The sequence below is a fragment of the Megalobrama amblycephala genome, linkage group LG1 (genome assembly GCF_018812025.1).
Source record: "Megalobrama amblycephala isolate DHTTF-2021 linkage group LG1, ASM1881202v1, whole genome shotgun sequence".
In the NCBI taxonomy this organism is placed as follows: Eukaryota; Metazoa; Chordata; class Actinopteri; order Cypriniformes; family Xenocyprididae; genus Megalobrama; species Megalobrama amblycephala.
Window position 1 is genome coordinate 34468268 of NC_063044.1, and position 24240 is coordinate 34492507.

The window sequence follows — 24240 nt, forward strand, 5'->3', positions numbered from 1 at the left end:
TACAAAAACTGGGTGTTGTACCATTGTTGTTTGAAGCAACTTTTGGATTCAAGTAACACTTCTAAAAATAAAAAGAGAATGCAATGACTGTTGGTATTGCCAAGATTGTTGATTTGATTCCCAGGGAATGCTTGAACTGATGAAATGTCATCACAATTTCAGAGCAATGCTTGTTGCTTTTGGGTAGAGGCTTCTGCACAAATGCATAAATGTAAACGTTAAATAACACATTAGCAGTAGGTTACATACTATTCAACATTAAGAAAAGTTAGCAACAGTCTCATGCGCACTTGCACAGCATAGGTTTTGTTTTGTGTGAAAACATGACAGAAGGCCAAGTGCTGAGAGAAATTTTATGAAAGAATATATAAATGAATGAATTATATGAATCGTATAATGTGAGAGCCACAGTGAACTGGTACTCATGGAGATGGAGAAATGATTTGCATTCATTCACAGATCCACCGGAGCTAGTGTTTGAACTAATGATTATTTTTTCAATCGATTAATCTATCGATTACATTCCGATTAATCGAGTAGTTTTAACTAACTAACTAACCATAGCGACAGTTTGTAACATGGCGGTGTCCATAAAACCGTGAAGTTTACCACAATTGACCGTTTTATTGAATAAATGACTCCAATTGGGAAGTGAGTTTATCCATTAGATATTATAAATACCAACAAAAGCATTAAATGCTTTGTAACCGGTCACAGAGCGTATGTTTGAGCCGTGCCCCTCACAGCCACGGCAGCTTGTAAAACAGAATGCTGCATGAACGCAGCCGTATTAAGCACAAAATATGGCACTGACAACTCTATTTTAATGCTGTTCAAAAAATTCACATTAATAGTCCGAATACTTACACTGCCATCTGGTTGTTTTGAGGTAAGTGAGCCCCAGGATGTTTTCTTCAGATGCAAGTTTTGCTGCTGTGTTAGGCCTATGGCATTTCAGTTTTACAGCGCATGCAGAGCACCATTTTATTTGGTCTCTGTTTTAAAAAATTCCCACACTTTAGATTGGTCTCTATTTTTGTAATAACAGCTGATTTTTAGCATGCCCTGGAGTTAGAGCCGCCATCATTGGGGAACATAAACAGTGCGACGAATCGTCGCATTCCATGCAAATAGACTAATTAACATTGTTGACGCAATCAATTACGTCTGTGTGTTGTTCCAGCCCTAGTTCGCATCAAGACAAAATTTCAGCATTGACTGCAGACTAGTGCATGAAAAACAGTGGATGGGCAGAATGAAAATGCAAATTAAATCTCTGACATAAACGTTGTGGTTTATGGAAAAGCAGAAACACCCCAATACACAAAACTTCCCATTTCTGATGCTTTTGATACAGAAAAGAAAGGAAGAAATAATGTTTTCAAACAGATTTTTGTATTTGCTATGGTATTTATATACAGTCAAACCAAAAATTATTCAGACACTAGATATAATTTTTATTTTTTATTTTACTAGTGGGTGCAGGACACTATAGTTAATTTCTGTAAGTGAGGATACCAAAACAAAGTAAACTGTGACATATTATACCCAAAAATTCTTCATACAGTGGACTACCACTAAAATGTATACAAATTTGGGACCAAAAATGATTCAAACACTTTGACCTGACCATGTTTTGCTTAAGTGTTATCTGACATAATTAAGATTATTTTTTTCTGACACAGTTTAACTCTGAGATCTTGTCATATTTTATTACCATTTTTTTTAAACTGTAATAATGAATGAAATGTTCAAGGTGTCTGAATAAATTTTGGTTTGACAGTATGTATAAATGTATAAAAAAAACAAAAGTATAATATGTGTAGCTTTATGTAACAGCAGTGGCTCCAGATGTGACCAAAATCACAATTTTTATTGGTTGACCAGTTTTCTTTGCAGTGTGAAAAAACAGCTTTTTGTCAAATAAAAATAAAAAAATGTGTTGTGAATGTGATAATGGCTTGTAAATGTTCATCTTAGCCTGAACAGACACATTAACAGCCTTTCATTGAAGTTAAAATGTTTATTTCAGCATTTGTTGTGGTGTGGACAAGCCTTGAGACAGGTATTTAGTTTTAATGTTTTCAGCTCTGAGTTTGTCCGCTCTCCACCCTGTGCCTGTTGCTCATTTCTGCTTATTCTCCTTTCAAATCCACTAACTGAACTAGTTCCTACTCCTACTAGACGCCTTCATATTCAGAGTAGCACTCTGTTGTTTGCTGTACAGGGTCCAAACCAGCCCACACAAAAGTACTTGCAGTTATTGACTTCCACATGCATCCACTCTGCCCACATTGCACATGGGATGTTTATATCTCTGCAGTATCACCTGCATCCTCAAATTACATTACAACATGCGCTGTAGCTGTAATCTTTAGTATACTTTTTTGGTTCTGATGCATGTTAATGGCTCTAATTATATATGATTAAAGTGACCAAAATGATCATGGTTAACAATGTTATCACGGTCTTCTTAAAATGTGTTGGAAAAAGTGGAAATGTTCAAAAAGTACTGATACACCCACTGTAATCATTTTAGTTTGTATTATACAAATTTATGTCAAACATGTTGAAGATTAGCAGACAGGTTGTCGATTCATTAAGTGATAAGCTATTTCATCACATAAACAGTTTATTCAGTGTACTGAAGCCTCTCCTCCATTGATATCTATTAAAAAAATGAATGTAAAACCTCACTGTTTTCTGGCACGGTTTCACACAAAACAAAATCTGCATGCTGTGCCTGAGACTATTGCTAACTTTGTTCAATACTGGACAGTATTTACCATCAGTGTTTTTCAAATCGCGGTAATCAAATACGGTTTTAACAATGAAAATAAAATATAAAAATGGTGACATTAAATGTCAGGAGTTTCATAGTAGTTTATGGTCAAACTGGTAACTGTTTTTAATCCCTAGCTCTAATTAGACAGATTTTATGTTCCTTCGGTTTTCTCCATTACCCTCAATGCAAGTGGTATATTAAGGGTTTTATGATAAAGACTGCAGAGTTTTAGTGCTTTCTTCCATTGGGAATCCAGAAATACAATGTTTTCAACCAAATAATTTATTTTAGGTGTCAGATGGTTAAATACACAGAAGTAGTGATCAACCGATATATCGGCAAGGCATATATTTTCAATTATCAGCTGATAATTGTTGTTTTAATGCCACAAATCTGGCAAAGTTCAGCAAATCCAGCTGTTATATCTTCTTGTTTGTATAGCCTGTATAAAATGCATGTGCATGACGGTCTGTCCATGTTAATTCGAATGTGCAGAGGAGATTTCGGCTGCGAGCAACTTTAAAGGTGCCATCGAACATTTTTTTACAAGATATAATATAAGTCTAAGGTGTGCCCTGAATGTTTCAGCTCAAAATACCCCATAGATTTTTTTTTATTAATTTTTTTAACTGCCTATTTTGGGGCATAATTAGAAATGCGCCGATTCAGGCTGCTGCCCCTTTAATTGCTCGCGCTATCCGCCCCCTCCCGAGCTCTCGATTCTATCATTGCATAAACAAAGTTCACACAGCTAATATAACCCTCAAAATGGATCTTTACAAAGTGTTTGTCATGCATGCTGCATGCATACATCGGATTATGTGAGTATTGTATTTATTTGTATGTTTACATTTGATTCTGAATGAATTTGATAGTATGTTCCGTGGCTAACGGCTAATGCTACACTGTTGGAGAGATTTATAAAGAATGAAGTTGTGTTTATGCATTATACAGACTGCAAGTGTTTAATAATGAAAATAACGACGGCTCTTGTCTCCGTGAATACAGTAAGAAACAATGGTAACTTTAACCACATTTAACAGTACATTAGCAACATGTTAACGAAACATTTAGAAAGACAGTTTACAAATATCACTAAAAATATCATGTTATCATGGATCATGTCAGTTATTATGGCTCCATCTGCTATTTTTCGCTGTTGTCCTTGCTTGCTTACAGATCCAGATGTTAATACTGGCTGCCCTTGTGTAATGCCTTGAACATGAGCTGGCATATGCAAATATTGGGGGCTTACATATTAATTAGCCCGACTGTTACGTAACAGTCGGTGTTATGTTGAGATTCACCTGTTCTTCGGAGGTCTTTTAAACAAATGAGATTTATATAAGAAGTAGGAAACAATGGAGTTTGAGACTCACTGTATGTCATTTCCATGTACTGAACTCTTGTTATTTAACTATGCCCAGGTAAATTCAATTTTTAATTCTAGGGCACCTTTAAATCCTTGGTTTCAAACTATGCTGCGCTATATCCAGTTTACAGCCATGTCGTATTCACTTTGTACTGTATTTATAAATCGAGTTATCTGGTCTTTGAGAAAATATGATTCCAATTCCACACAGACTTACCAGATTACTGTGGGTTGGAGTGTTTACTTCTCTTTTATTTTTACAATTTTCTCTATTTGTGAAAAAATATTATAATAGTATTATTACACAATCGAGAAGCTTCTAATAAACAGCTTCTGTTTATTTTACGTATTTTTTTTATCATGTTCAAATTATTACTTTAAAAAGATTTATTATTTTGAATTGTTTTAGTAAATATTGTCAAATAAAAATTAATTTAAAAAAGTAAACAATTTGACAACATTTTATTCACGTTAATCACGTGTAGATCATGATAAAGTCTACTCTATTCTTATTCCCATTGTCCGTCACTCACTTTTATGTCATTAGGGTGAAGAATGAATTTACATGTTGTGAATCTGACCGGCTCTGACGTAAAACTGTTTAAAACACAAAATGCATTTACTTACACATATTTGAGAGTCTGAATATCAAGTATTTCACAATATACAGTGGCGTCCAGATATTGGTTTTTAATGACCCTACAAATTCAATTAAACCAACATTTTTAAATATTTTAAATATGAGGGAATAACAAAACAACTGTTAAAGTATTAAATTATTTGGCCAACAAGGCAAACTACAGCTACAGGTTTTATTTTACTATGCAAAAATGCAGGAAAAAGTATTCATTAACTACAACATATTGAGTTAATATAATATTCCGTTATTCCATAATTTCTTTGTATGACAGCCTGGCCAAAACTGATGTTGGCACAATTTGGCATGTTTCATTGTGTTATTATCACAAATAAAACTATTGACTTCACTACACAATATAAAATCTTTAACAAAAGTTTAATAATAATATTTGAATTAAGGGTGAAGATGTCAATTTTCTTGGGCTGGACATCACTTTTGGCCACTACTGTTTTTAACAAAATTGTGAATAATAAGACAAACCAAAGAAAACGGATGCAGTGATGCTGTGTGTTTGCAGGGCTTCTGCAGCAGCAGTACGGTGTCTGTACCAGAGAGTCTGCTCTTTGTGTCTACGCTGGACGGGAACCTTCACGCCGTCAGCAAGAGATCTGGAACAATCAAATGGACCTTGAAAGAAGGTACGCATACGCTTTTATGATCGTGTGAAAGTGAACACCAGCACTGTTGTTTGCAGGAGTGTAAAATCGTTATCAGTGTTCTCAACCTTTTTGACCTAAAGGCCTTCCATTATCCTGCACAATATTCAAAGGCCCCTCATACAGGTGAAGATGTTTCTTTTGGTAATTCTGCTGTAATTATGGCAAAGCTGCTTGTTTTTGCAAACTTTTTATATTAACAGAAACTGGGAGTGTTGATATATCAAATGAATTAACTCTTGCTCCGTCAGGCCGAACGGTTTGAGGAACAGTAATGAACGGTGATGAACAATTATATTTCCACTTGAGCCTGGTTTGGCACAGTCCGATTACACACTGTTCTCTGCCCGGAATTCTCAGCACGGTTAACTAATGCTAATGCGTGTAGTGATGTCACCACTAGGGTTGAAACATTCTGGGAATTTTCAAAGTTGGAAACTTTCCATGGGAAGTAATGGGAATTAAATGGGAATTAACTGTAAATTAGCAAAATTGCCTATAACAGAGAACTTTAACATAGTTGAAAAAAAATACATCTTGCAGCATAATCTTGGTTAAAACAACCAGATTTAATGCAAATTCATTTGAATATTCATTCCTCAATCACATGCACAGATCATTTCTAGAATCCTGAATCTAAGCAATTTTTGCCACTCGCCGTTCTTAAGTAAAGTATTTGGAATTTGACTGGTGCTCTTTTATGTTAATGACATTAATTAGGAGACTTTTGCAATTTGTAGATTTCACTTATGAAAGAGAGGCATACGCAAGTTTTTTGTCTCTGAATCACACATAGGAACATTTGAGAAGTGATTGTAAGATCAAATGTTGGATGGTTTCTACGTATTTCAACATAAATGAGTTAAAATATATATATAAATATACAGTACAGTCCAAAAGTTTGGAACCACTAAGATTTTTAATGTTTTTAAAAGAAGTTTCGTCTGCTCACCAAGGCTACATTTATTTAATTAAAAATACAGTAAAAAACAGTAATATTGTGAAATATTATTACAATTTAAAATAACTGTGTACTATTTAAATATATTTGACAAAGTAATTTATTCCTGTGATGCAAAGCTGAATTTTCAGCATCGTTACTCCAGTCTTCAGTGTAACATGATCCTTCAGAAATCATTCTAATATGCTGATCTGCTGCTCAATAAACATTTATGATTATTTTCAATGTTGAAAACAGTTGTGTACTTTTTTTTTCAGGATTCCTTGATGAATAGAAAGTTCAAAAGAACAGCATTTATCTGAAATACAAAGCTTCTATGTAGCATTATACACTACCGTTCAAAAGTTTGGGGTCAGTAAGAATTTTTATTTTTATTTTTTTGAAAAGAAATTAAAGAAATGAATACTTTTATTCAGCAAGGATGCATTAAATCAATCAAAAGTGGCAGTAAAGACATTTATAATGTTACAAAAGATTAGATTTCAGATAAACATTGTTCTTTTGAACTTTCTATTCATAAAATAATCCTGAAAAAAAATATTGTACACATTAAATGTTTCTTGAGCAGCAGATCAGCATATTAGAATGATTTCTGAAGGATCATGTGACACTGAAGACTGGAGTAATGATGCTGAAAATTCAGCTTTGCCATCACAGGAATAAATTACTTTGTGAAATATATTCAAATAGAAAACAGTTATTTTAAATTGTAATAATATTTCACAATATTACTGTTTTTTACAGTATTTTTAATTAAATAAATGTAGCCTTGGTGAGCAGACGAAACTTCTTTTAAAAACATTAAAAATCTTAGTGTTTCCAAACTTTTGGACTGTACTGTATATATAAACATTAATTAACTCGCACACATAGAGCACATCAAATACGTGCTTTGAGGTTTGTATACCAATGAGGTTTGTATTTGTGTGTCACAAAAGCACATCTGAGCTTCCACAAAAAACAGTTAGGGTTTGTTTTTTCAAGTCAAGCATGTACGGTTGAGCTTCTGTGTTTTACCACATTTAATGAGATGGGGGAAAAAAAGAAAATTCTGTCGTCTTTTGCTCACCCTGATGTTCTTCTAAACATGCATGAAGTTCTTTCATCTGTTGAACATAAAAGAAGATATTTTGAAGAATGTTGGTAACCAAACAGTTGCAGGACGAATAGAAAAAAATAGTCAAAGGAGACCAGTTTAGTTGCCGACATTTTTCAAAATATCTTCTTTGGTCACACCATAGTTTGGGGAACACATATTCACTATTAACTACTAAAATGTTTTCCTCAATAAACTCCTAATTGCTGCTTAATAATAGTTAATATTGTAGTTGTTAAGTTTAGTTATTAGGTAGGATTAAGGGATGTATAATATGGTCATGCAAAATAAGGCATAATATGTGCTTTATAAGTACTAATAAATAGCCGATATCCTAGTAATATGCATGCTAATAAACACAGGAAGTTTATAGTGAGAACTTAAAGAATGTGTTACCTCTTCCTTTGTGTTCAACACAAGAAATAAATTAATATGGTTTGGAACATCTTGAGGGTGAGTAAATGATGACAGAATTAAATATGTTGTGGGAAGTATTTGAATCATTTTTATTAAAGCAATTGTTTTTACTGCATTTGTTTCAAAAGGTGGTAATCTTGTCCAGCATGCAGCTGGTATGACACCAGGTTGCTGCTGCACTGTTTTTCCTTACACACTGTTTCAATAATATTGAAAAAACTGTCAACCAACTGCACACAAACTGTGTGTCATCAAGGCCAGGCCGGTCTGTCCACTTCATTTCCTCTTGAGCTTTCTCCCAAAACAACACATGAATGAGGGATGGTTCTGTTTAATGCATGTTAATGCTCCCTCCATTTCTGCTGTATTTAACATGCATTGACTGGAATCTTCCATCATCGGCACACTAGCCACCCACTGGCCTTATTTTTCAATATTCAAACAGCCACAGCACCTGCAGTCTCCCAGAAACCTGCTGTACAGGCTGAGCCAGTCATACGTGCTGGAGCTGCAGGACGTTAGAGGCCGTTGCACTACACACCCACCTGACAGTCTGTGTTTAAGTGTGTTGTCATTGTGGTCATGCTCACACAATTGCCATACAGTATGAGACACAAAATTAATTTGTAGCTTTTATATAGCCAATGTACACTCACGGGAGTAAGACATTCAGGACTTTGCTCTTTTAACTGAAATTGTGTTTTATATTGTGTATTTGAGTGCAGCATTTGAAATCTTTGCTGACCAATCAGCATCCAGGAGTTTTATTTTTTTTACTGTTTTTATCTGTTTCATAAATTGTATTTTAATATTGAATCGTTTTTACTCTAAAATGTGATTTGATTAACCATATTTGAAGTCTGTAGCTGTTTACATCCAAAGTTGCAATTTTAGCTTGTGTTCAAAATTGGAATATCACACAAAACATTTGCAAGTAAAGCAGCGTTTCCATCCAGTGTTCAAGAGAACAAAATTGCCACTTCCTGCAAAACTGGCGCAAAATATCTGTATTAAAAATGGAAGTTGCTGCAGTCGGGGAAGAAACTGTCTCTTTTTCCTCCATCATAAGTGACTGCAGATGAAATTCAAACGCTGTCATGTTCTCTTGCGTTCCAAGGCTCTTGTTTGGGAACACAATCGTGTGAGACACTTCTGGAAGGGAATTAAACCAAATCATTCTGATAACAGACTTTGGCTCAGACGTTTCAGAACAACCAAACCAACATTTGAGATGCTGCGATGCGATTGGTCCGCTGGTTTGTCCATTTATCCGATCACAGCCTCTGTTGAGGCAAAGTCACCTGTGTTTTTGATGCGCGTCAAGTAATTTATTCTATAAATGTTCTTCCATCGTAGTTTATGTGCATGTCGTAGTTTATGTGTGGCCATTGACTGATATAAATCATAGCTATACGACATCACAAGTCAAGTCAAGTCACCTTTATTTATATAGTGCTTTTTACAATGCAGACTGTGTCAAAGCAGCTTTACAGTGATAACTGGTAAATCATTTTTGGCTGCACAGCAGCTCTTAAAGAAAATGGTGTCATTGTCCAGCTTAGGTAAATTAAGTATTGATTCATTCTGTTGTAAAAATCAATAATTAGTAAATTTATCTATATATCAGCACTGGAGAAAACAGTGATGTCATCGTCCAGCTCAGTTCTGTTCACATACAATGGTGTCAATGCAGGCAGATCAAAAAACTTTGTTGAATATCAAGTGTCCCCAACTAAGCAAGCCAAAGGCGACAGCGACAAGGAACCCAAACTCCATCAGGTGACATCAGATGACAAAAAGGTGAAACCTTTTGAAAAAAAACCTTGGGAGAAACCAGGCTCAGTTGGGGGGCCAATTCTCCTCTGGCCAACAGCGAACAGTGCATGGTTATGATTTAAATTGAGGTTTGATGTTGCGAAGTTGTTTGAGAGTTTAACTAGATAGATCTGGAATAGAGCTGTGAGAGCTGTGTCACTGAATAATACTTCCATTTGTGGATAGGTTTGATGACTTTCTAAAATATGTACTAAAACATATATGTACTTGCTGTTTACATGAAGGTCTTATATAATAGAGTACTAGTGGATTAATTTATGTTAATGGATTAATGTCTGTTAAGTGTCCTTCACAAGTTTGACACCCAACACTTTGTTTGCTTTATGTCTTAATGTTTGCTTATCCCTTCATTTGCCTGTGATAAAGTTTATAACTCCTAACTGAACCTTTTCTCATTCCCAATGCAGATCCTGTTTTGCAAGTCCCAACGCACGTGTCAGAGTAAGCATTCTTTCGTTTATACTTGAGTGGTTGTGCATTTGGAAAGTCAAACAACAGGAACTGTGCAAGATGCTGAGCCTGCACAATTCTTCCTATTCATGATATCTTACTGCTGCTGAAAAAAAAAAAAAAAAAACACTCAACACCCAAAAAAACAAAAAAAACACTCAAACACTGCTGTTTTTTTTTCCTTTTCTGTAGAACACAAAAAAAAAGAATTAATGAATCTTCACAAAGCAGAATATAGGTGTGGAATGACATCCGTCAAACAACACGACATGTAAAGTGTCTGAGTATTTTGTTCTTATTTCACAGGCCTGCATTTCTCCCAGACCCCAACGATGGCAGTCTGTACTCTCTTGGAGGAAAGAATAATGAGGGGCTGACGGTGAGAAGTTATTTTCGTTTTTCATGAAGGACTTCCTCATTCTCTGGAAAGATTAGTATCTTTCAGTAATGACAATTTTAGAAATGAACAATATCAGTTTGAAGTGAAACATTTGAGGTCAGTAGCAGTGGTATTAAATGATTAGACTGCTTTTAACTAAAAGAAAAAGTTGCTTTGAGTAATTTTGGATGTATTAAAAATGCAATATTACATCTAATATTTGGGGATGTTGCAGAAACTGCCATTCACCATTCCTGAGCTGGTCCAGGCGTCACCCTGTCGCAGTTCTGATGGCATCTTATACATGGGTGAGATACTCCTTCTGTAACTCTTATTCTGACCCTCATAATCAAGTTCTGTTTAACCTAATTTCAGTTTGCTGAGTCAAGCATCACTATTAATAGCTTGTAGTTAGGGCTAGAGATTTGAACAAACCCGTAACCCTAGTTATTTTCAACATGATCAGACTGCCAGCAGGGGAGGTAAACGTTTGAGGAACTGGCCCTAGCAGCCTCCCTGTGGGTGGGTGGGCACTATGGAATTGTTTCATAATCTCACCGCAAACACCACACTAAGATGTCTGTACGTACCACCCTTTCTTAACCACCAAGGGTGCGTAATCACAAGGCACAGAAACATCAATAATGACACCCACCCAGCCCAAAGGAAGCAGGCCAAACAGTGATTAAATCAGAGTGCCAGACCTGAAAGATAAATCATGTCTTAATCCTGTTACTTGTTAATCTCTCTAAATGAGACTTATTAATGGTTTAAACATTAGCGTTTAAGTTCCTTTCATATGTAGAATATCACGGTGTAACCCACAGGAAATAGCCTTGTTTGACTCAAAGCCACACTCCTTTCCAGGCATAAACATGTGGTGTGTTTGAATTGACGTGTTGATGTCTGTTTACACATCCTGAAGAGAACATTTATGCATGCTGCATCAGTTGTGTTTGGACTTTTGATCTTTAAGATGATAAAGGGCTAAATGAAATGGGAAAACAACAAGCACATGGGAAAACCCTGCACTGAATATGTAAATGGCCAGTTTTTTCCATTTTAGTAGTACTTGTTTATTTATTTTTTGCCATTATACACAATTCATTTGTATTCCAAAAAATAATGAACTTTCCCTTTTGTATGATAACCAAACCATCTAATTTTTCACCTTTTACCTTTCAACTAATCAGCTCCATTCTTTTGAGAAATGTACCAGAATCAGTATAGCATCTTTGACATGCTGTTGATTGGCACACAAGATAATAAGATGTGCACCAGAATAAATGTTAAAATATAATATAATATAAAATATATTTCAAATCTATTGTACATGTTAACATGAGACTAGTGTGATAGAAACACAGTATGTAAAGTAGTATAAATGCTTTAACAAAAATACAAGCTTCACATTTCTTTTAAAGACCCCATGGTGAAAATCAAGCTGTTTAATGTTGTTTATATGTCTATGTGGTGTTTTTAATAGACTTTAAGACAAACCATGTGCAAATCATCAGTCAATACTGATTTTTTTTTAACTGCTGTGTATCAAATACAGTCTCAAAAACATGGTTTGAAACTGCCCTTTTCCTACTGTCACAAACATGTAACTAATCCCGTCGATGTGCAGGGTGGGGCTTTTCTCCACAGGAACATTAGCTGTTTGATATCGTAGTCAAGCAAAAGGCTAATCATATTAATTACTTTTATTTGTCCAACATTGTAGAGAGCGATACATAAAACGCATTACCTTTCTGATACATTGACTTGTGGACAAGCCTGTATAATTCACTCTTCCTCTTCTTCTTCTGAATGAGTTTCTGGTTCAAACATAATTTGCTGAATTAGACCAGTATTTCCACTTGCCATTGTGTAGCATTTACTACAGTTGACCGAGTGGATCTCCGAGCTGCTGTGATTGAGTGAAGGCGGGGACTAATTTGCATAATTATGGTTCCACGTATACTAAATGAAGCAATGGTGTTACATTCAAGCTATTTTAAGGCATGAAGAAATTATTTTCACAGGAAAAAATTCATTTGTTACATAATTATGTAATTTTGATTATCAAAGATGAGTTTTAAGAGGTAAAATATTGACGGCAGGGCGACCATAATGTCTTGCCCCGTACACTTCCATTTTAAGTACAGGACCATACACACAATTTTTGTTTTTTGCAAATAGAATGAGTCTGAATTATTGTCTGTGGTTGAATCACAGATACTGCACATAGAGCTGATCTTGAATTGAATTTGGAATGTTCATAACTGTATGCAGCCCTGTGCTTGAGTAAATGATGCTTTGAGAATAAGATGAGTTTATGTTTGTTTGTAGGTAAGAAACAGGATGTGTGGTATGTGGTGGATCTGCTGACTGGTGAGAAGCAGCAAACGCTGACCTCCTCCTATGCTGAGATGTTATGTCCATCTTCATCTCTGCTCTACCTCGGCCGCACAGGTAAGATGAGACCTGTACATAGTTCAGTTCAGATCATCTCTGGTTCAGTACAAAAAACACTTTTGGAGTAGTAGCGCTTTGAATTGATATGAGGAATGCTGCAATACTGTTACTGGAGACTAGCGTGTGCATGTGTTTCCTCAGTTTTGCACAATTGTAATCTGAGACTGCCTCTGTAACACATTGGCTATTATTATTATTCATTGATTAGGGTTAGTTCACCCAAATATGAAAATTCTGATTACTCACCCTCATGTCGTTCTACACCCGTAAGACCTTCATTCATCTTCGGAACACAAATTAAGATATTTTTAATGGTAATGATATGAAGTGAAGAGAATACTTTTTGTGCACCAAAAAAAACAAAATAACGACTTTATTCAACAATATCAAGTGATGGGCGATTTCAAAACACTACTTCGTGAAGCTTCGAAGCTTTATGAATCTTTTGTTTCGAATCAGTGGTTCGGAGCGTGCATCAAACTGCCAAAGTCACGCCCCCCAGTAGTGAGCCATTGAAATTTTGAAACACTCATGACATAACGAAGCCTCATTTACTGAAATCACGTGACTTTGGCAGTTTCATACACGCTCCAAACCACTGATTCGTATTTTATCAAAAATACCTTAATTTGTGTTCGAAGATAAATGATGGTTTTATGGGTGTGGAACGAAATGAGGATGAGTAATTATTGACAGAGTTTAAATTTTTGGGTGAACTAACCCTTTAAATTCTGTAATTCACTTTCATTATCGGATGAAAATTTCACCACTGTAAAACAAAATGGAGAAAAAAAAACAAGTGGAGAAACAAGGCTCAATCTTCTCTGGCCAACAAACAGAACACTGTAAGATTATGATTCAGGTGGTGTCACAACTCAGATCGAAGCAAATCTCGGAGCATTCAAAATATCAGCTGGACCGTGATAAACAGCCCATTAGCAAGGGTTGCGTTAGCGTTCTTAATCTTGACCTGTTGATGGAAATTAGCTACTGTAAATTCAGAGAGCTAATATGTTATCCAGAATTATAACAGGTCCATGGTAGCAATATTGTGCATATTAATTACAGTGATAAACCGTATTACAGAATACCGACACTCTAGGTCAAAATGAGTCAAATGTGATGTGAAAATCAAAGATATTCATTATTTATCAGTCTTGTGCTTTGCTGATCTACTGATTGTGGTGTTCCTCAGAATACACCATCACTATGTATGACACCAAGAGCAGAGAGCTGCGCTGGAACGCCACATACTCTGACTACGCCTTCACCCTTCCAGACGATGACACCAAATACAGTGAGGCATCGGTGTAAATTTGGAAACCTAATCAGATGTCTTCCGTAGCATAGCATAACATTGTTTCCTGTGTTTGACAGATATGGCCCACTTTGTGTCCAACGGTGATGGCCTAGTGGTGACAGTGGACAGTGAGTCTGGAGACGTGCAGTGGGTTCAGAACTACAACTCCCCTGTGGTGGCCATCTACATCTGGCAGCGCGAGGGCCTGCGCAAAGTCCCACACACCAATGTTGCTGTGGAAACTTTGCGTTATCTCACTTTCATGTCGGGAGAGGTGGGTCGCATCACACAGTGGAAGTATCCGTTTCCTCGGGAGAAGAAAACCAAAGATAAGCTGATGTAAGCAGCCTTTCTAACAAGACCAAGTACTAATGCTTGTTTTCTATGTTTTTATATTTTTTATTTATTTTTTTATTTCTTGTCAGTTTGCTTTAATTCCACAAAAATATTTTTAACCTTATCAACCATGTTGGTTATTATGTCACTCCCAGCATCATGTGCTGAAATGTCTCCTCTTGATTTCCTTTTGATATTTACTTGCCAAAACCACATTTTACTCTCATTTGGTACTTGCTGAGTTGACATGATTTGACTTGCATGTTGCATCTCCAATATCTAAGCCACATCCTCTGTTTTTTGAGAAGGGTGGGGAAGAACAGATTCTAGAAATTGTAGTAATCGTAGTATGTAGTAGCAACTCACAAATCACAAATGTATTGTTCATAAGATTTTAAGAATGCTTTAGCTCTCATGTAACACAAATAGTGATTTGTGATTGTAGCAGTAAGAGGCCTACATTTATATTCACTTTAAAAAAAAAAAAATTTGTTGGATTTAAGATTTGCACTGGAATTATTGTTAATTGTAATGCTGTAGCCTAGTTAACAATATAGTTCCTAGCCTATAATATATATATATATATATATATATAATATATAATTGTTGATGAAGCAGTGTGTAGTTGGCAAGTTAATGAGGTATAGTCAATCTAAACTGATCAAGAAAAAGACACTACAGGTATTGGTTTGGCATCAATATCAGCAGATACTCAAGCTTAAAGTATCAGTATTAGTATCGGACATGAAAAAGTGCTATCAGTCATCCTAGCTTTGAGCAGAAACCCTCACTGTTTAGAACAGATCCCTATATATACACTATATAGACAAAAGTATTGGGACACCTGACCATTACACCAACAGGGACTGTAATGATATTTCATTATAAATACATAGACATTAATATGGAGTTTGTCACCTCTTTGCAGCTATAACAGCTTCTACTCTTCTGGAAATGCTTTCCACAAGATTTTGGAGTGTTATTGTGGGGATTTTTGCCCATTCATCTAGAAGAGCATTTGTGAGGTCAGGCACTGATGTTGGACCAGAAGGCCTTGCTTGCAATCTCTGTTCTAGTTTATCCCAAAGGTGTTGGATGGGGTTGAGGACATGCCTCTGTCAAGTTCTTCCACACCAAACTTATCCAGCCATGTCTTTATGGACCTTGCTTTGTGCACCGTCATGCTGGAATAGAAAAGGGCTTACCCAAACTGATCCCAAAAAGTTGGATACCTAGCATTGTCCCAAATGTCTTGGTATGCTGAAGCATTAAGGCCCCAAAATACTTCAGGCGAAATCGGAGAACAAAATCAGGAGTTTGGAGTTCGTTTTGGGAGTTTGGGAACTTTTGGAAATGTTTGGGAACTTTTGGAAATGTTTGAGAACTTTTCAGAAAAGTTTGCTTCAGCTGGTAAACACCTTCATACTACCATTGGTCAATGGCGATGATGTAAAAGGTAGGTGTGGCTCTGAGGCTCCACCTACTTTGACGTAGAACTCTTCTCTGGTTCATTTCTTCTGTTCAGAAAAAAAAATGCTTGCTGTTTTCTCATTTTGTTGTGATTTTTTTTTTATTGAGAGAAAGTGCAGCATGTATTTACACAGTCATGTAAATGTGATCACAGTATATCACTGCTCACATATTTCGAACTTTTCACTCGTAAGCGAAGAACGGAAAAGAACTTTGCCATGAAAATATCGGGGCCTTTAAGATTTCTCCTCACTGGAAGTAAGAGGCCTATAGCACAACCTCTGAAAAACAGCCCCATACCATCATCGCTCCTCCACCAAACTTTACAGTTGCAGTCAGGCAGGTAATGTTCTCCTGGTGTCCGCCAAACCCAGACTCGCCCATAGGCCGGCCAAACAGTGAAGCGTGTTCTGTGATTTGTCACTCCACAGAACGTGTTTCCACTGCCCAGAGTCTAGTGGCAGTGTGCTTTACACCACTCCATCCAAGGATTGTCATTGTACTTAGTGATGTGAGGCTTGCATGCAGCTGCTCAGCCATGGAAACCCATTCCATGAAGCTCCCGCCACACAGGTTTTGTGCTGATATTAATGCCAGTGGAAGTTTGGATGTCTTCAGTTGTTCAATCAGCAGAGCATTGGTGACATTTACGCACTGTGCGCCTCGACACTCGATGATCGGTTCGCTCTGTGACTTTACGTGGTCTTCTGCTTCTGCTTGACCATATAGTGTATATTACAGTAACTGGAGTAAGATCTCTTTGTGGGAATGTTGTTATCATCTAAAAAACTTTCAGCATGCAGGATTATTGCCTGGATAAATAAACTTTAGCCACTCTATAAAACCTAGCAGTTCCTTAGCATGCTATTTACAGGCAACGTATGCAACTTTGGATAACAAACTAAGAATAATTTGCTGTTTTTGGCTGGTTTTCTGACAGGTCCACACTGTATGTAGGGAAACACTCCACTGGTCTGTACGCATCTCCCTCCCTGGTGCATGACGGAGTTACTGTTGTGGTGAGTGGCATTAAAAAACTTTAAAATATGTTTCCTCATACTTTTATGGGACTACATGGTTAGGTTTATTTTGAAAGGTTCATGTCACTTTTGTACTGTATTATTGCATAGCCAAACTTTAGACTGTCAGCATAAATCTTAGACAAGGAAGATGTACACTGTTAACTCTATAAAATCACAAAAAAACCTACTTAAAACTAAGCCTTTAAATATCTTACATATTACAGAACACCTACAGAACATTGTGACTCTTATTTCTGTCTATTATTAATTAAATCCATTAAAATGCAGTTCTAAAATGCGATTTCAATAATTGTTTTATTCTATGATGAGTATGTTTTTATTTTGTGTACGAAAAGTAGTAGATTTATGAGTAAGGTTTATTAATTAATAATTTATTATATTTGTTTAAAAATATTTGTGTATATTTGTGTGCTTTTTTCAGCCTCGTGGCAGGACGTTTCCCATGCTGGAGGGCCCCAGTAACCAGGAGTCAAGTGTGGAAGATGAGCAGGAGTGTGTGATCACGCCCAGCACCACAGTAAAGTTCAGTGCAGCATTGAAAGAGAGGAACCGCATGAACGTCATGAGGAACTCTCTGCTGCTGATAGGTAGCTCTACTGCACACTCCAGCAGACCTGCTCTCAGAGCCATGCCGATCAGGCCCTCTAGTGGAGACTTTGCGCTTTTTTAAAACAAACTTTAGAGTAACAAAGTCACAATGCGTCTTAATGTTTTGAGAAAAGTCCTGAAGTGTGAGTGCAAAACTGGTCTGTTTGCTGAAAACATACAATTTGTGATTTTAATTACTGCATAATTGTCATAGTTGTTGTTAACCCACTTTTCTTGTGCTCTACTATGTTGCCCCACTTTGAACAAGGTGTGAACATTTTTCTTAACAGCAATTTTTCTCTTCCACAGGTCACCACGAGACGCCGCCTGACGCTCATAATAAAATCCTGGAGAAGTTTCCAGAGAGCATCCCCCGCCAGCATGTCAACATCATCCCCCCTGCCACAGAGAAGACCATTGAAGAGGTACAGTAAGAACAACATCCAGTAGTTTTGACAAGCCACGTATATAAACCAGTGGAGAGAATGTCTGAAGTCTGATCACCAGATAAGCGACTTTGATAATGTAGTTTAAGAAGATAGAGCCCTTTAGATCAGCCGTTTAGGTTATTTGGTTTAGGATTCTTTAAACCCAAAACTGTATGCATCCACTCCTATCTTCGGAGATCCTTGCATCATGACCTGGAACTGTTCATGGATATTCTTGGATAGTAAAATGAATTTCATCCATCATCAAAGCATAACAGATACTTAAAAGCTTTCAATGCTTTTAATTGCTACATTATAAAAGTAGTAGTAAAAATGAAATGTTCTTTTATGGCTAAAGAGACTGCTTGTCCACTCCTGACTAGAGTATGCAATAATAAAGAAAAATCTACACAATCCAGCTTATAAACCAATATTCTCCCCACAATATTTGCAAATGTGCTATATTATACTCTGCTATATCAGACGGTTTGGAATATGCATCAAATGTCATAGAAAATTTGAAATTATTTGAAGTAAACCCTGTGGTAGGGGAAATATGCATCTACCTTTAAAAACATAAACTAATTGCAAATGATAGCATAAATAAATAGAATAAAGAGACAAATGAAATAAACATGGCTTAAAGTTTTTCCGGTGGGTCTAACAGTAGTATTCAGGTAAAAAATACTACAGAAATTAAAGTAATCAAATGTAAAATAATTAATATCAATAAAAACAATATCGTTACAATATCGTAAAATTAAAAACCGATTAATGCTTACAATTAAAGTTACAAAAGTTATTCAGTCAAGAGCAGCGAGTGATTTTCTCTGTCTTATGTTTTTTGATTAACATGACAGACAAGCAGCAGGTTTATTTGCATTTTCACTTTAAGAGTTTATGCATGGACCCAAAATACTGTTAAACAACTTGTTTTCTTTTTCAACTATTTACGTTCCAAAACTGACTGTTTACCTGAATACTCGGCAAGACAGGCATTTTGACATAATTTTATGTGTATTTGACCATTTAATCACGATTAATCACGGAAATCGTCATCATCATCATCACAGTACAAGCACTATTCACCTGGAGCAAATGAGACGAGTGAGTGACAGGAGGCGAGTGTGTGTCAATTAGCTGTCGGAGAGAAGAGAGAGCAAGAAAGCTTAGCTGGTATCAGTGTATCGCTACTGCAGAAAAGGGATATTGGAACTGTTTCAGATATTTCATTATTGATACATATCGAAATTTTAACTAGACTAGCATCTACTCTTTCGAATCTAGACATGACCAAATGTTGTACACAAGGTTTCGTGTCGACTGCCCCAGACCAAAATGTCTAAATTGTAGCACTCCTTGACTGTAAAACATAAAAATGTAAGTCAGCCCAGAAAAACTTTTATAATTTAGTACAGCAAAAGATTTTTCAGTTGTCATGTTGTACAAATTTGTCTGATTTTATTGAATGCTTGATTATTGTCTGTATATCTGTAGCCTTTGAAACTGATGTGGCAATAAACCAAAATACAAACAAAACGAAAGTGTGTTCTGCTGTCTTTCAGAAAGTGAATGAGAGTGGAATGGAAGACAACAGTCCACTGCCTCCACCCGTGTCGTCCCTGCAGGAGAAACCCGGCCGTCTCCCACGCGTGGAGACTCCAGTGGACTCCATGCTGAAGGACATGGCCACCATCATCTTCTGCACTTTCCTTTTGGCTGGCTGGGTGGCCTTCATCATCACCTACCCCAAGGTAAGCACACTCTGAAGAAGATCTGACCATTAGAGAGTAATTCATTTGGTCAGTGAGGTGAGTTTTACTTCTATTTATTAATTTGAGAGCTGGCCGACCATTGGCTTGGTGTGTCTTGGCCCTAACATGACCTTTTACAGGGTTAGTTCACCCAAAAATGAAAATTCTGTCATTAATCACTCACCCTCATGTTGTTCCAAACCTGTAAGACCTTCGTTCAACTTCAGTACTCAAATTAAGATTAAAATTAAGCAGCCAGTTTAGGATTGTTTGTGATTTGGTCTAAGTGACTCTTGACTACTCCTAACTTTTCACAGATTTAAGAGCTGGGTTTAGCGCTAAATTAAGATAGTTTTGATTTTTTATTTTATTTTTTTTAAAGACTGACAGGGGAGAGACTATTTTGTTGAATAAAGTCATTATTTTTGTTTTGTTTTTGCACACAAAAAGTATTCTTGTCGCTTCATAACATTAAGGTTGAACCACTGTAGTCTCATTGACTACTCTAACAAAATTTTCACTACTTTTCTGGACCTTGAATGTGGTAATTTTGTTGCTTTCTATTGAGAATAAAAAAAAAAAAACCTCTTGGATTTCATCAAAAATATCGGCCAGCAACTAACCCTTTACTGTTCTGTCTAGTAAATAGTCAAAAAGTAAAGTTATAAACAAAAGGAATAATGCTCAACTTATAAGCAGGACTTTAACTTATCTTTGCATGTATAATTTTAGCAAAATAATCATGGTTTTTGGTAGAGAAGCTTCTGTTTGCTCAGCTCTGAGAGTATCGTGGTTTGTCTTGTTCTGATCAGAGTGTCCATAAGCAGCAGCAGTTGCAGCACCAGCAGTTTCAGCAGCAGATGGAGGAGAAGCTGCAGCTCCTGCAGCGTCAGCAGCTCATTTTCCAGCCACCCACAGATCTGCCTCCTGACACTGACTTCCTGGAGGCAGCCCGGACCCGCTCAGAGAGCTCTGGCCACAGCAGTCCCAACGTAACCCCGCGAGCATCCAACCATTCCAACATGTCCCAGTCTGAGATGGGACATTCAGCTAATGAGCATGAGGACACAGGTTAGGGCTGTCAGCGAAACAACAACTCAAATCTATATATTACCATTTAATCTTGTTTACCTTTTCTCACAAGTATGTGTCCATCAGTGCCTATTGTTTGACTTTCAGAGGACGAATCCAACATTGTTCGAATTGGAAACATCACGTTCAGCCCCAGAGATGTGCTTGGACATGGTGCTGAGGGAACTATTGTGTACAGGCAAGAATGACCTTTGTAGTCTTTGTATTTGCTTTCATTATTTCAGATTCAGAGTCTATAAGCTTCTCTCTGTAAAATTTCAGGGGTCAGTTTGATAACCGTCCAGTGGCTGTAAAGAGGATTCTCCCAGAATGCTTCAGCTTTGCCGACCGTGAGGTTCAGCTGCTGCGGGAGTCAGATGAGCATCCAAACGTGATTCGTTACTTCTGCACTGAGCGAGACCGTCAGTTTCAGTACATCGCCATAGAGCTGTGCAGCAGCACACTGCAAGAGGTATGACAGACACACAACCTGACGCTTCATTGCTGTTTCAGGTCAAAGAACCCAAACTGAATATTACAATAAAAATGGATTTGAATCTGCACTTTACTTATCACAGATTTTATTTAAAAAAATGTCAAAGACAAGAACATGAACTTCTCTTATCACTGACCATTTTTAATGTCTAACACATATAAAGGATTTATTAATGTTACCCGAATAATTTACTTGAATTGCCTTGGAAGAGCTTAATGATCACGTTATCACGGTAGTTTCCTCCGGCTTGTAAACACCTTCAAACTACCGTTGATCAGTATTATGTAATAGGTGGGTGTGGCTCTGAGGCTCTTACTTTTGACATGGAAATCCTCTCCGGTTCATTTCTTCCATTCAGTCCCTCCAGCTTAGACGTCCGCAAGCGAAAACATGAACACTGGAGTTGCTTTATAGTAGAAAATGAGGTTGTAATCGTAAGTTGTATCAGGGTCTTAAATCTTGCCTAAAATGCTCCGTTTAATTTCTGCTAGGATGAAAAACAGATTTTCAACTTTTTAGTTCATGCAATGCTGTATTGTGTAATAATATAATGTAGTTTTTTAATAATGTCTTATTTATTTATTTACTTATCTATTTTTTGTTTTATTTACTTTTAGTATGTGGAACGAAAGGACTTTGACCGCCACGGTTTGGAGCCAGTGACACTGCTAGAGCAAACCATGTCTGGACTGTCTCATTTACATTCTCTTAATATAGGTAACTATTATCAGTAACATCAGTAAGACATTTTTAATGCTTTTTATCTGCTTTTTTTAGGCTAAATAACCAGTATTCATGAAGTACTGTAGTTTTTTTTTTATTTATTTCATAAATCTGTTTGATAAAAGTGTTGGTAACACTCAGTCTTTCATGGGTTGATAGTCCACAGAGATCTGAAGCCGCACAACATCCTTGTGTCGATGCCAAACACGCACGGGCGCGTGAAGGCCATGATCTCAGACTTCGGCCTGTGTAAGAAGCTGGCGGTGGGCAGACACAGCTTCAGCAGGAAGTCAGGCGTCCCAGGCACGGAGGGCTGGATCGCTCCGGAAGTGCTCAGTGAGGATGCTAAACATAACCCGGTAAGAGCTCAAAAAAATACTGTGTGTCCGTTTTGATTTGGTTTAAACACCTGAAAGAATGAAAAATATTCTCAGGTTTTTTTAAATTGCATGAATATGAATATGAATACCAAATGTTTATCAGTAGTAAAGTGATATCGTTTCATCACAATATTGTTAATTATGTATTTACTTATTATAAATGTTGATTAAAGAGTTGATTTTGATATTTAGCATTGTGCTTCATTTATAACAGTGTGTTTTTCTTCTAAAGTGCTATGAACAGTTCACTGGTATCAGAGATATTTTTGTGTTTGAGTCTGATCACCATTTTGAAAGCTTATTTCCATTAATCTGTGAACGACTGCATTAAGTCCATGTTTCTGTAGTAATGGTATGAGGAGGAACATGTAAGGAATTAAATAACTGATGAAGGACTGCTGTGAAGTGGTAATATCTTGTGTGTGCATCAAGTTATTTGTAACAATTTACAAAAAGTGTTAATTTGTTAACATTATTTTTCAGAAATGATGGATGAATAACAAATTGTTATTGATATTAATGTTCATTTATGAATATACTATTGTTTATTGTTTGTTTGTTTTCGTTCATAATATAATGTTTGTCTTTTAAATATTTATTATTGGCATTTTTGCCTTTATTGATAGTATAGATACAGTATAATTAATCGACAGGAAGTGAAGTGGAAGAGAGAGGGGGTGGAAGCAGGACTCAAACTCGCACAAACCTCAACCGCCCTACATGTCGGAGCACTGCCGTCGAGGCTATCAACTCTGACCATAATACAATGTTAATTTATACAAACTGAAATATATGTAGAATTTATCATGAACTTAGATTAGTAAGTGCTGTAAAAGTCTTATTTATTGTTAGTTCATGATACATAATTAACCTCATGCGAATATATCTCATGCTACCAATATTTTAATTTGACCAAGTTTTCAACAATTCAGCAATCCAAATTCTGTTTACAGCAGTTACCACAGTTCTTGCTGAAGCATAGGCATAGGCATAAAGCGCGTTCCAGAGAGCCAAGCACTAATACAGTAGATTTGTCAGTGGCTAGACACTCACGCCTTCTCCTCTTTCTGATGTTTCAGACCTGCATGGTAGACATCTTCTCTGCAGGCTGTGTGTTTTATTATGTGGTATCTGAAGGCCAACACCCCTTTGGGAAGTCCTTGCAGCGGCAGGCAAACATTCTGCTGGGTGCCTATTCACTGGACCACTTACAGCCGAACAGACACGGTACGACCAGCATGCATGTCCTCTCGCACTCAAAAACACCAGCTCATTTTGGGACAAAATGTATATCACAGTTTTTTTGATCATGTGATTGTTTATGCTGTTTCGTGCAGAGGATATTGTGGCCCGAAATCTGATTGAGCAGATGTTAAGCATGGAGCCAGAGAAGAGACCCTCGGCTGACAGAGTGTTGAAACATCCCTTCTTCTGGAGTCTGGAAAAACAGCTGCAGTTCTTCCAGGTTTGTTAGTCAGGCGTCCTGGTTTAACCAGGTAAAACGCATCTTTTGCAAACAATGCTCTTGCCAAGAAGGCAGCAAAAGGCACTATAACAACATACCTTAAAAACAGCAAATCAGTCAGCAAAGATAATTTC

At 36.7% G+C, this 24240-nt stretch overlaps 1 protein-coding gene across 1 annotated transcript in view; it reads left to right on the top strand.

Annotated features, from left to right (window-relative positions):
- The window catches only part of ern1 (endoplasmic reticulum to nucleus signaling 1), a 37620-nt gene that overhangs the window by 7940 nt on the left and 5440 nt on the right, over positions 1–24240 (top strand). The window contains exons 2-19 of the mRNA XM_048190827.1: positions 5315–5435; positions 10171–10204; positions 10520–10592; positions 10828–10900; positions 12927–13049; positions 14248–14349; positions 14430–14691; positions 17099–17177; positions 17623–17788; positions 18099–18214; positions 19783–19971; positions 20784–21042; positions 21151–21241; positions 21325–21514; positions 22156–22255; positions 22421–22620; positions 23721–23868; positions 23979–24106. Of these exons, the coding sequence (XP_048046784.1) occupies positions 5315–5435; positions 10171–10204; positions 10520–10592; positions 10828–10900; positions 12927–13049; positions 14248–14349; positions 14430–14691; positions 17099–17177; positions 17623–17788; positions 18099–18214; positions 19783–19971; positions 20784–21042; positions 21151–21241; positions 21325–21514; positions 22156–22255; positions 22421–22620; positions 23721–23868; positions 23979–24106 (2454 nt within the window). The remainder of the gene's footprint in view (positions 1–5314; positions 5436–10170; positions 10205–10519; positions 10593–10827; positions 10901–12926; positions 13050–14247; positions 14350–14429; positions 14692–17098; positions 17178–17622; positions 17789–18098; positions 18215–19782; positions 19972–20783; positions 21043–21150; positions 21242–21324; positions 21515–22155; positions 22256–22420; positions 22621–23720; positions 23869–23978; positions 24107–24240) is intronic.